The sequence below is a fragment of the Conger conger genome, chromosome 6, assembly GCF_963514075.1.
Source record: "Conger conger chromosome 6, fConCon1.1, whole genome shotgun sequence".
Taxonomy (NCBI): domain Eukaryota; kingdom Metazoa; phylum Chordata; class Actinopteri; order Anguilliformes; family Congridae; genus Conger; species Conger conger.
This window is the reverse complement of record NC_083765.1, coordinates 2,151,111-2,163,374: the sequence shown is the minus strand read 5'-3', so window position 1 is coordinate 2,163,374 and position 12,264 is coordinate 2,151,111. Positions and strand designations below refer to the sequence as shown.

Sequence of the window (12,264 nt, the reverse complement as noted above, 5' to 3'; positions counted from 1 at the left end):
CTCAGAAACGGAAGTGTCCCAAATTACCTGAATTCACCATACGCGTAGTGTGCTTAGTATAGTGTGCTTCGTATGCGGTTTCACACGCAACCCTTGTCTCCACTTTCATATTGAGGACACTGGAGTCTGTGCCAGGACAGAACACGCTGTGCGCCGCGAGAGACCGTGAAACATTCAGAAACAGTTATACATATGTAAGTACAAACGATAGGCTATGAATTGTTTTGTATACGTTTGTGAAAAAAATCTTAATTAAAAACAGAAGTCCTACCGTAAACCCAGACAAGGCCCAGCAGAACAGCGGTGAGTCTCATCTCTCCAGATTGAAATATTTCAGCTTGAAGGAACAAAGCTGTGTGGGCAATAACACTTTTCATAATTCTCCACACATTCTGGATTCTCCCCCAGTTTGTAATGTTGTTACGGAGTGTGAGACGACCTCCACTCTCTGGTTGGCATTTCTGACATTCCCGGGAATGCTGCGTGATTGGCTGAAGCTTGTGTCCTGCTCATCCTGGGAGAAGAGGATTTTTTCCCCTGGGCTTTCCCTCTTTCACTGTCCCTGCGGTTGATTGAAATTGAAAAAATTGCCTGTTTTTTCAGCTCTTTGGTTGGAGGGGAGGGGGGGCGCTGTTGTCTGGGTGGGGTTGATGTGGGGGAGGGTGCTGTTGTCTGGGTGAGGTTGATGTGGGGAGGGTGCTGTTGTTTGGGTGGGTTTGATGTGAGGGAGGGTGCAGTTGTCTGGGTGGGGTTGATGTAGGGGGTTGCTGTTGTCTGGGTGGGGTTGATGTGGGGGAGGGTGCTGTTGTCTGGGTGTGGTTGATGTGGGGGAGGGGGGGCGCTGTTGTCTGGGTGGGGTTGATGTGGGGGGGCGCTGTTGTCTGGGTGAGGTTGATGTGGGGGGGTGCCGTTGTCTGGGTGGAGTTGATGGGGGGTGCTGTTGTTTGGGTGGGGTTGATGTAGTGGGGTGCTGTTGTTTGGGTGGGGTTGATGTGGGGGAGGGGGGGCGCTGTTGTCTGGGTGGAGTTGATGTGGGGGGGCGCTGTTGTCTGGGTGAGGTTGATGTGGGGGGGTGCCGTTGTCTGGGTGGAGTTGATGTGGGGGGGTGCTGTTGTTTGGGTGGGGTTGATGTAGTGGGGTGCTGTTGTTTGGGTGGGGTTGATGTGGGGGAGGGTGCTGGTGTCTGGGTTGGGTTGATGTGGGGGGTGCTGTTGTTTGGGTGGGGTTGATGTAGGGGTGCTGTTGTTTGGGTGGGGTTGATGTGAGGGAGGGTGCTGTTTGGATGGGGTTGATGTAGGGGGGCGCTGTTGTTTGGGTGGGGTTGATGTAGGGATTGCTGTTGTTTGGGTGGGGTTGATGTAGGGGGTGCTGTTGTTTGGGTGGGGTTGATGTGGGGGGTGCTGTTGTTTGGGTGGGGTTGATGTGGGGGGGTGCTGTTGTTTGGGTGGGGTTGATGTAGGGGGGGTGCTGTTGTTTGGGTGGGGTTGATGTGGGGGGGTGTTGTTTGGGTGGGGTTGATGTGGGGGAGGAGGGGTGCTGTTGTTTGGGTGGGGTTGATGTGGGGGAGGAGGGGTGCTGTTGTTTGGGTGGGGTTGATGTAGGGGGGGTGCTGTTGTTTGGGTGGGGTTGATGTAGGGGGGGTGTGGGTGCTGTTGTTTGGGTGGGGTTGATGTGAGGGGGTGCTGTTGTTTGGGTGGGGTTGATGTGGGGGGTGCTGTTGTTTGGGTGGGGTTGATGTGGGGGGTGCTGTTGTTTGGGTGGGGTTGATGTGGGGGGTGCTGTTGTTTGGGTGCGGTTGATGTAGGGGGGTGCTGTTGTTTGGGTGGGGTTGATGTAGCGGGTGCTGTTGTTTGGGTATATTTGGAGGAGGGGGGGCGCAATCTAGCTTTGAAAGGTCAAACAGATTTGTTGTAAATTATTCTTTATTCCTTGTCACTGCCTTATAATTATTCTATTAATTATATACAGCACAGTATATAACAACAACAATAACATTAATTATCATTGTCATGAACAAGGAGAACTAATAGCAAATTTACAAATAAGATTTTTATTCGCATTTCTATATTAAATCTGAAAATGAGTAATAATGACAAATAAAAGCAATAATCAACCAAACAAAAGATTTTGAAATGTTGGGTTTTTAATTTCTCTTAAAATTTGCTTTAAAGTTCATCTGACTGTGCATGAAGAAAGTCTCTATCGGTCCATAAATAAGAGAAAGTACATTTATATCTAACATGGGCTTGAAGGTTCAAATGAAATGAAGTTACGGCTGCATTTTTCACATCTTGACCTCATTGTAAAACATATTGAAATATCCCTTGTGTAATTCCTCTGAGCTGCAGTACTTCCATAGGGAGCTGATAGCACAGCCATAACCAGCTACACCCTCTCCCACGGCTGGTTTGTGAGCTGTCGAGGGGAGGGCATGCGTACGTTGTGCCTGTGTGTGTCTCTGTTACAGCTCTGTTACTGTCTCGCAAGATCTTCTCCGAGGGCTGCAACCAATAAGGGAAAGGTCAGGGTAAGAAAATGAATGCCGCAGGGATAACAACATTAACGTGGCTGGTGTACGACAGGAGGCTGGAGACAGGAGTGCAGTTACCTGTGTACAGCAAGAATTCTCCCTTGTCTGTGCAGGCGGAGTAACAGAAACACTGCCAGAGTCACCAACGCAAACTCCACCAGCCTCAACACAAACATTACATACAGCACTGCATCATGGGAACAGTGGCCTAGAGAGAGAGAGAGAGAGAAAGAGAGAGAGAGAATGTGTCACATCAGCTGCTCCTTACCCTCCTTCCTAGAGAGAGCTGCTTCTTACCCTCTTCCCTACAGAGAGCTGCTGCTTACTCTCCTCCCTACAGAGAGCTGCTCCTTAACCTCTTCCCTACAGAGAGCTGCTCCTTACCCTCCCTACAGAGAGCTGCTCCTTAACCTCTTCCCTACAGAGAGCTGCTCCTTAACATCTTCCCTACAGAGAGCGGCTCCTTACCCTCTTCCCTACAGAGAGCTGCTCCTTACCCTTGTGACGACCATGCCTGGTCTTCCCCAGCTGAGGTTGTTGCTGTCATCCAGCAGGTGGCAGTCCTGCGTGCTATCCCTCCCTTCCCCTGGAATGGTCTAATCATTGATTGGATAATTAGTTGATCAGTCACAAATTTTCCTGTGTGTTTGCACCTGAGAGAACCCTGATAACCCTGGGCTTCACCCAGATGCTCAGGGAGTGATTTCTACCACTGTGCTGAGCCTTTGACAGTGGTTGTTGGTTGTTGGTTGTTGGTTGTTGGTTGTTGGTTGTTGGTTTTCCTTTTGTTATTTTGGATTTCCATGCTCCACTTGCACTCACACTCAAGCACCCCTAAACTGATTCACTCTGACATGCATTCAGACAAACATTAACATAACATTATTGCCAAATAAAACTCTGTAAAACTATTTTCCTGGTCTGGTCTCCATGTTTTGTCTGACTGCTTGAATGCCGGTCGTAACAAAAATGGTGGCAGCGGAGGGATTGGTTTGATGGACTATTTGTCTGATCATTCTGTTGTTGGTGATATCCACAAAGGATCTTCATGTTCTGCGCCCTGTTGAGGTGCTGGGAGACTGTCAGGAACATAATTTGGGTATCTTCAATAGGAAGGCTTCCTATTGTCATCAACCCCTGCACAACCAGCCTGCTCATGGTGAGTGGTTTACCTCGCCATATACAAATGTTGGCTTTTTGTGTGCTTTGCTAAAATATTCCCTAGTAGGATAGCGGCGGTGTGTTTGTTTTGTTTCGTGGGGTCGGTTGAAGCATTGCTTGGGTGCCCTAATCGTGGTGCTCCTGGCAGGCTATCCACTGGCCTGTTTTGGTCGCTATCGAGCTTGTGGGTTAAAAGTCCCGCCGTAAACCTCGGGGGGGCCTGTAGGTATATTGTGTGGGAAAACGGGAATAGCTCTGGGCTCTTTGGAGACTGAAAAGCCGTGCGTGTGTTTATTGTGGAGTTGCAACTTGACTGTGTTGTCGCTGGTTGTACTGTGTTAAGATATTGGTACCATATACCAGAGCTGCCTACCGGTTGTCTATTTTAGTTTTTCCGTGGGCTGTAGAGGAAGTGATATTTGAGTTTGTTCTTTCATGCCGAGGTTGCCGTCTGAAGTAGTGCATGAGGATCCGAAAGTAAATGAATTTTTGCTTCTGTAACTAGTTTCCATTTATTGGAAAAGTCTGAATTGTTGTTGCTCGCAGAATTTTGGGTTGGGTCATGGTTAGGAAAACGTAGTGTCTCTGCACTCCGAATATTGTTGTTTCAACTTGCCTTTTGGGCTTGTTGGGAAAGATGGCGGTCGTGGATGCTGCTTTGCAAATAAAATTGGCTGAGTTGGAGTTTGAAAAGGAAAAAAGGAAAGAACATAAATTGGAGTTGGAATTAGAAAAAGTGAAATTACAAGTGCACTTAGAGGGAGACAAGTTGGTTCTTGAACGAGAGAAACAAAGAGATTTGGCAATTTCGTGAGTGGCAGTTCTCATTACCTGCTAGTGAACAGTCAGTTGCGATTAGTTCCAAAATTCAATGAAAGGGATCCAGAAACATTTTTTCAGCTGTTTCAAAGAGTGGCTAAATCTAGAAAGTGGGAGGAGACTGACCAAATCTTGTTGTTGCAGTGCGTCTTCATTGGGAAAGCTCAAGAGGCATTAACTGCATTGGATAGTAATGTCTCCTCTTATAAAGAGGTAAAAGATGTGTGTTAAAAGTCTGAGCTCGTACTTGAAAGTTATAGACAGAGATTCAGGAAATGGTAACGTGCTGATCAGCAAACGCATGACTTTGTCAGAGAGCTAACTAATCACTTCACCCGGTGGTGTAAATCTTCTGACGTTTTAACATTTGAATCACTCAGTGAGTTGATCATTCTTGAGCAATTCTATTTCTGAGTCTGTGGCCCGAGTACTGCTGCCTCTGCCGCTGTATTGGCTGATTATGTTCTTGCCCATAAAAACAATCACTCTGGTCTCCGTTCTCAGCGTTTTGAGCAGCGAAAAACTTTCCCTTTTCAGCCCGGGGGAAGTGATTTCTCCTCACCCTGTTCTCACTCTGGGAGTACTTTTGACCCTGTAGTCAGGTCTGTTCCTGGTACAGATGGTAAAAATTTTCCTACCCGTGTATGCCACGCTTGTAGTATTAAGGGTCACTGGCGAAACGAGTGTCCAATTTCAAAGCCTACTTCCGCTGTGCACGCAAAGCCAATGGCTTTAGCTGTCTCTGAACGTTCACCTACAGCAGCTGTGTCTCATGGGGTTGTCAGGAAAAAAGGAACTTTCCACTGCAGAAATCGTGGAAGCAGAGTATAGCCCTTTTATTTCTGACGGTTATGTTTCGTTTGTAGGTGGTCTCAGTAAAAAACCTGTGCGCTTGTTAAGAGACACTGGTGCCACTCAAACTTTAATTCTTTGTAATGTGTTGCCCTTTTCCGAGTCCTCTGCTACTGGGGAGAATGTCCTGGTTCGTGGTATTGGTCTCATTCCCATGAGTGTACCTCTGCACAGGGTTCATTTGGACTCTGATCTGGTGCGAGATGATGTGGTGGTTGCTGTCCGTCCCTCCTTGGCTGTTGAAGGAGTGGAAGTCATTCTTTGCAATGATCTAGCTGGTGGTAAGGTCTGGAAAAACGTTCAACCTGTGGTGGTTATACTGGATCCAGTTTCTTCTGGGGAATTAGATGAACTCGCTAAACAGCACCCTTCAGTTTTTCATGCGTGTGCAGCATGAAATGAATGAGAAGGTCGGCATTTCATTTAGGTGTCTTGAAAGAGGAAGTCATTGACCAATTGTAGTCCCCACAAAGTTCAGAGGAATGCTGCTGGGGACCTCACATGAGAACATTGCTGGCCATTTAGGTGTGAAAAAAATGGACAACCGCATCTTACGGAATTTTTTCTGGCCACGATTAGAGACGTAGCTGTGTTTTGTAAAACGTGTCATGTTTGACAGTTGGCAGGCAAGCCCACTCATAAAATACGTCCCGCTCCACTGTACCCTATTCCAGTAGTGGAAAAGCCATTCATGCATCTCTTTGTGGACTGTGTAGGCCCTCTTCCTCCCTCTTGTCGTGGTAACAAGTATTTGTTGACTGTGATGTGTCAAAGTACCCGTTATCCAATGGTTTATCTCCTACGCTCTATCAGAGCGAAGCCAGTGTTGCGAGCCTTAAATCATTTCATTTCTATCTTTGGGATTCCTGAGATTGTCCAAAGTGATCACGGTACTAACTATATGTCTGGTACATTTGCTTATGTTTTGAAACTGTTAAACGTGAAACATAACATCCCGTCAGCTTACCATCCTGAGAGTAAATGGTAAATGGTTGGCATTTATATAGCGCCTTTATCCAAAGCGCTGTACAATTGATGCTTCTCATTCACCCATTCATACACACACTCACACACCGACGGCGATTGGCTGCCATGCAAGGCGCCGACCAGCTCGTCAGGAGCATTTGGGGGTTAGGTGTCTTGCTCAGGGACACTTCGACACAGCCTGGGCAGGGGATCGAACCGGCAACCCAACGACTGCTCTTACTGCCTGAGCCATGTCGCCCCAGGGGTCAGAGTCAGGGTTCCTTGAAAATATTTAATCAATCTTTAAAATCTATGTTGCGGGCTTATTGTATATAGTTGGCAAGTGACTGGGAAGAGGGGTTACCATGGTTGCTCTTGGCAATTAGGGAAGTGACCCAGGAAAGCAGTGGTTTTTGGTCACACAGTTCGTGGCCCTTTAACGGTGTTGGCTGAGTTTGAAAACAACTGAACCTTCCCCGAATGTGCTTTATTATGCAAGTGGTTTCAAGCTGAGGCTTTATCGAGCCTGTGTCTTGGCTCAGAAAAATCGTACTGCCTCACAAGACAGAATTAAGTGTTTATTTGATCGCCACGCTGAAAACCGCCAGTTTCGGCCAAGTTTTAGCGCTCTTGCCTGTTTTGGGATCTCCCTTTAAGGCAAAGTTTAGTGGTCCTTACACGGTGAACCTTGCTCTGTGTGCGCGGCTGGGGTTGGGGTGAGGGTCAGCGGGATGTTGGATTCTGGAGTGTAGGGGGTTGGTGACCACTCCTCTGGAGGTTTCAGAGCTTGACTGGTCTGGGGAGTTTAAGTGCATGTTGAGCTTAGGTGTGCTCTGTATTGTGTTGCTGTGTGGTCTGAACTGGTGCAGTGTAGGTCTTTGGTTTTTGGTGCCGGGGAGGGGGGCCTCTCCTGAGGAGAGGGATGTGACGACCATGCCTGGTCTTCCCCAGCTGAGGTTGTTGCTATCGTCCAGCAGGTGGCAGTGCTGTGTGCTATCCCTCCCTTCCCCTGGAATGGTCTAATCATTGATCAGATAATTTGTTGATGAGTCACCAATTTTCATGGGTGTTTGCACCCGAGAGAACCCTGATAAATGGCTTCACCCAGATGCTCAGGGAAGTTATTTCTCACTCTGTGCTGAGCCTTTGACAGTAGTTGTTGGTTATTGGTTGACTTGGTCTTTCCACACTCCACTTGTACTCACACCCAAGCACCCCAAAACTGATTCACTCTGACACGCATTCAGACAGAAACACATTATTGCCAAATAAAACTCTTTCAATCTATTTTCCTGGTCTGGTCTCCATGTTTTGTTTGACTGCTTGAATGCCGGTCGTAACACCCTCTTCCCTGCAGTTAGCTGCTCCTTACCCTCTTCCCTACAGAGAGCTGCTCCTTACCCTCCTCCCTACAGAGAGCTGCTCCTTAACCTCTTCCCTACAGAGAGCTGCTCCTTACCCTCTTCCCTACAGAGAGCTGCTCCTTACCCTCCTCCCTACATAGCTGCTCCTTACCCTCCTCCCTACATAGCTGCTCCTTACCCTCCTCCCTACAGAGAGCTGCTCCTTACCCTCTTCCCTACAGAGAGCTGCTCCTTAGCATCTTCCCTACAGAGAGCTGTTCCTTACCCTCCTCCCTACAGAGGGCTGCTCCTTACCCTCTTCCCTACAGAGAGCTGCTCCTTACCCTCTTCCCTACAGAGAGCTGCTCCTTACCCTCCTCCCTACAGAGAGCTGCTCCTTACCCTCTTCCCTACAGAGAGCTGCTCCTTTCTCTCTTCCCTACAGAGAGCTGCTCCTTACCCTCTTCCCTACAGAGAGCTGCTCCTTACCCTCTTGCCCGCAGACCTGTGTGGGGAGGAAGGCTGTTCTCTCCTCACTGACAGGGTTTGTAGCCACACAGGTGTAGGTGGAGTTGGACGCCTCTATCTCCAGAGTGAGGGACAGGGTGCTGAGATTGGGGTCTCTGGTGTGGGACAGTGTCTCCCCCTCTGTCCTCCAGGACAGGGTGAGCTCTCTCCCGTTCTGCACAGAGCACTGCAGTGAGCAGCTCCTGCCCCCTTGTGCTGCTGAGGTCTTTATATGAGGCTTCCACACAGATTCTGTAAGAGACCCCACAGCACAGCGTCACCGACACACCCACACACACACACACATTGTGACACACACACACACACACACCCCCCAGACACACACACACTGTGACACACACACACAGATAGCCTCACACACTGACACACACACAGACACATACACACTGACACACACACACAAATACACACTGTGACACACACACACAGACACAGACAGCATCACACATACACTGACACACACACACACACACACACACACACAAACGTTCAGCTTTGGGAATAAATAATTCTGTTCATAACCACACCATGACACAGTTGTGGTTTCTTACCATAGCAGTACTCTTCAGGGTTGACTAGGAATATCTCCTTCCTTGCTGGGTTTTCAGCCACGCAGCTGTAGGGGGCGCTGTTCTCTTCTATCTCCAGAGGGAGGGACAGGGGGGTGCTGAGATTGGAGCTGCTGTTGTAGGACAGTATCTGCCCCTCTCTGTGCCAGGACAGGGTGAGCTCTCTCCCATTCTCCACAGAGCACAGCACACTGCAGCTGGGTTTCACCCTGCTCCTGCTGGACACCTGAGGTCTGGATACTGGGTCTGTGCAGAGATACAGCAACAGGGAGAGCCTTCAACACTGGCTATCAACACTGGCCCTTAACTCCACTCTGTGTGAGCCTTCAACACTGGCTATTAACACTGGGTACTGGGTCTGTGCAGAGATACAGCAACAGGGAGAGCCTTCAACACCGGCTATTAACACTGGCCCCTTACTCCACTCTCTGTGTGAACCTTCAACACTGGCTATCAACACTGGCCCCTAACTCCACTCTGTGTGAGCCTTCAACACTGGCTATTAACACTGGGTACTGGGTCTGTGCAGAGATACAGCAACAGGGAGAGCCTTCAACACTGGCTATCAACACTGGGTACTGGGTCTGTGCAGAGATACAGCAACAGGGAGAGCCTTCAACACTGGCAATTAACACTGGGTACTGGGTCTGTGCAGAGATACAGCAACAGGGAGAGCCTTCAACACTGGCTATCAACACTGGCCCCTAACTCTACTCTCTGTGTGAGCCTTCAACACTGGTTATTAACACTGGCCCCTAACTCCACTCTCTGTGTAAGCCTTCAACACTGGCCCCTAACTCCACTCTGTGTGAACCTTCAACACTGGCCCCTAACTCCACTCTCTGTGTGAGAGCTTTCACCTGGTCCACCTCACCACCAAATGGTCATCAGTGGACATCTCAGCTCCACTGTCCACCAAGTGTCCAAAATATACTGTAGATACCTGTTGGACCATCTGGCCAACTTAATCTTGGTAATTTAGATTAATCTTTTCTGATTAATTAACTTTTCACCTCAGTGGAAATTTACTTTAGGTTGCAGTCCATTTGTTTACCTGTGGTATGTGGGAGAGAGGTTGGGCCGCAACAACATCACGTGCTGTGATGACCTCTCCCATATTAACTAGGTACAAATGTGCTGATACTTACTGTACACCGTCAGCTGGTATGTCATGTCTACAGTTTGTGGCCCATCATTGTTCTGCACTTTGTACGCTCCAGAGTCCTCCATCTTGAGCCCAGACAGGGAGAAGAGTCCTGTGCTCTTGTCCCACTGCAGTCTGTCACTGTATCTTTCATTAATGGGGTGGAATTCCCTTGTAATCACCTTGCCAATCGGACTGCCATTTTCTGACAGGAATCCAGTGTTGTTCACTGCAGTTTGGAAATGGACCCTGTCTCCCACAATGCAGTTCAGTTTCTTTGACTGTGTAAAAGATATGTGCAAACCTGGGAAGAGACAGTAAAAGAAAGACAGATAAAGGGGGGGGGGGGAGGTGTAAGAAGGGTAGGCGTATGTTACTTGTGTTTCAGGTTTACGGTTCACTTGAACAGGGAAATCATTATCCATTATCTATAAGAGTAACACGTAGAAGGTTGTATGCCTTTTAAAACATACAATATAAAAGCCCACTACATACAGCTGGCCAAGTGTTTGACCACAATGTAGAATTAGTGGGCAGTCATTAATCATTGGGCGCAGTATTTTTGCAGCATGTAAAATTTTTGATGCATTAAAATGCTGAAATTCAACATTTTGTATGTTTTTAAATGGATGGAATCTTCTATAACCTATAGAAAGATGAATAATCATTACAATTTATCAAAGTCCTTTATCCATAACACAGTTTGTGTCCTTCAATGACCATCAGGCCCTCTTATAATAGTTATTGTTTGCACATCCTAGGAATAGCCAAAGTGCTGCTTACAAACAGCCTTAGCTACAATTTTCACAACATTTTCTTCACATATTTCCCAGACATTCCAATGACTGTTGTTTCAGTAATCACAGATAACAAAGGCAGTACATCAGTGAGGCATTGAAATGAGCCAAGATTGAAAATGCAGAATAAAAAGCCACAACATTGTAAAACAATTAGATATTAGATAAGTATCATATTACTGAGATTTGACTGACTTTTTTGATGCAAGTTAGTGTAAATATTACAATCTTTATTCAATCTTGCTCCATTGTGAAATTGTGAAATGCCTTACAACTAAAAAGCTAAGCTACTGTATCCTACCTGCAGTCCAACAGGTATATAACAGCATAACAGAGTCCTACCTGCAGTCCAACAGGTATATAACAGTATAACGGCGGTTCTCATGTTGCTCTGAAATGAAGGTTTCACTGGCAGAATCTGTCTGCAGTCTGGACTTCCTTAATCTAAATCTAAGGAAATCTGTCTTAGACCCCACCCACACACCACAAACACACACACACACACACACACACACACACACATGCACATCATCACTCACACACTGCAATACAAGTAAAGCACCCACACATGCACACATGGACACACACACACACACACACACACACACACACACACAACCACAGCACAGTATCACTCCCACACTGAACCTCAAGCAAAGCACACTCACACACACACACACACACACATGCGGATGGGAACACACACACACACACACACACACACACACACACACACACACACATGCCCACAGCACAGTATCACTCACACACTGAACCCCGAGCAAAGCACACACCCACACACACACGCACACACACACGGATGGGAACACACACACACACACACACACACATGCCCACACACACCCACACACACACACACACACACACACAGGGGCGACATGGCTCAGGCAGTAAGAGCAGTTGTCGGATTGCCGGTTCGATCCCCCACCCGGGCTGTGTCAGTGTCCCTGAGTAAGACACCTAACCCCTAAATGCTCCTGACGAGCTGGTCGGCGCCTTGCATGGCAGCCAATCGCCGTTGGTGTGTGAGTGTGTGTATGAATGGGTGAATGAGAAGCATCAATTGTATAGCGCTTTGGATAAAGGCGCTATATAAATGCCAACAATTTACACAGAATTTCCTCTTCAGTCAGAGGAAGTGAAGGACCCTCAGAGCACCAGAAGACCAGCACCAGGAGTGGCGTACAAGTCTGAACAGTGGCCTCTAGAGGAGAAGATGAAAAGTGCAGGTTGCTGAGTGTGGATAACGGGGTTCAGGGGAATCTTTGGGGAGCTGCGTCAGACAGCTGCAGCAGGAATGAAACCATCCGGGAACCCTCCCTGCTTTCCTTTCTCAGCAACATAACTTCCTCTTTCTGTCTTTAATCATGCCCTGGCTCTGAGCATGTGGCCAGTTTTTCTTTACTCGAGAACTGGCTTCACTCTTAGTTTCCTGCTGCCTTCCTGCCACAAGCCACAGCATTTCAACACACAGGTTATCTTTGTCTTGGAGCTCTGATTAACCACAGGGCTTCAGCAGAGTGTGTTATAATCC

The 12,264-nt window shown here is 47.8% G+C and overlaps 1 protein-coding gene across 3 annotated transcripts in view; it reads right to left on the bottom strand.

Moving 5' to 3' along the window:
• Positions 1-1,904: 1,904 nt before the first annotated feature.
• LOC133130686 (HEPACAM family member 2-like) overlaps positions 1,905-12,264 on the bottom strand; it is an 82,333-nt gene continuing 71,973 nt past the window's right edge. The window contains exons 1-6 of one of the 3 annotated variants that reach the window (XM_061245444.1): positions 11,052-11,144; positions 9,917-10,216; positions 8,751-9,014; positions 8,161-8,430; positions 2,609-2,738; positions 1,905-2,501 (exon numbers count right to left, since the gene is read on the bottom strand). In XM_061245444.1, the coding sequence (XP_061101428.1) occupies positions 2,462-2,501; positions 2,609-2,738; positions 8,161-8,430; positions 8,751-9,014; positions 9,917-10,216; positions 11,052-11,094 (1,047 nt within the window). In that variant the 5' untranslated portion in view covers positions 11,095-11,144 and the 3' untranslated portion in view covers positions 1,905-2,461. Of the gene's footprint in view, positions 2,502-2,608; positions 2,739-8,160; positions 8,431-8,750; positions 9,015-9,916; positions 10,217-11,010; positions 11,145-12,264 lie in introns of those variants that run through there. The other 2 variants (XM_061245445.1, XM_061245446.1) reach the window with 2 other exon arrangements.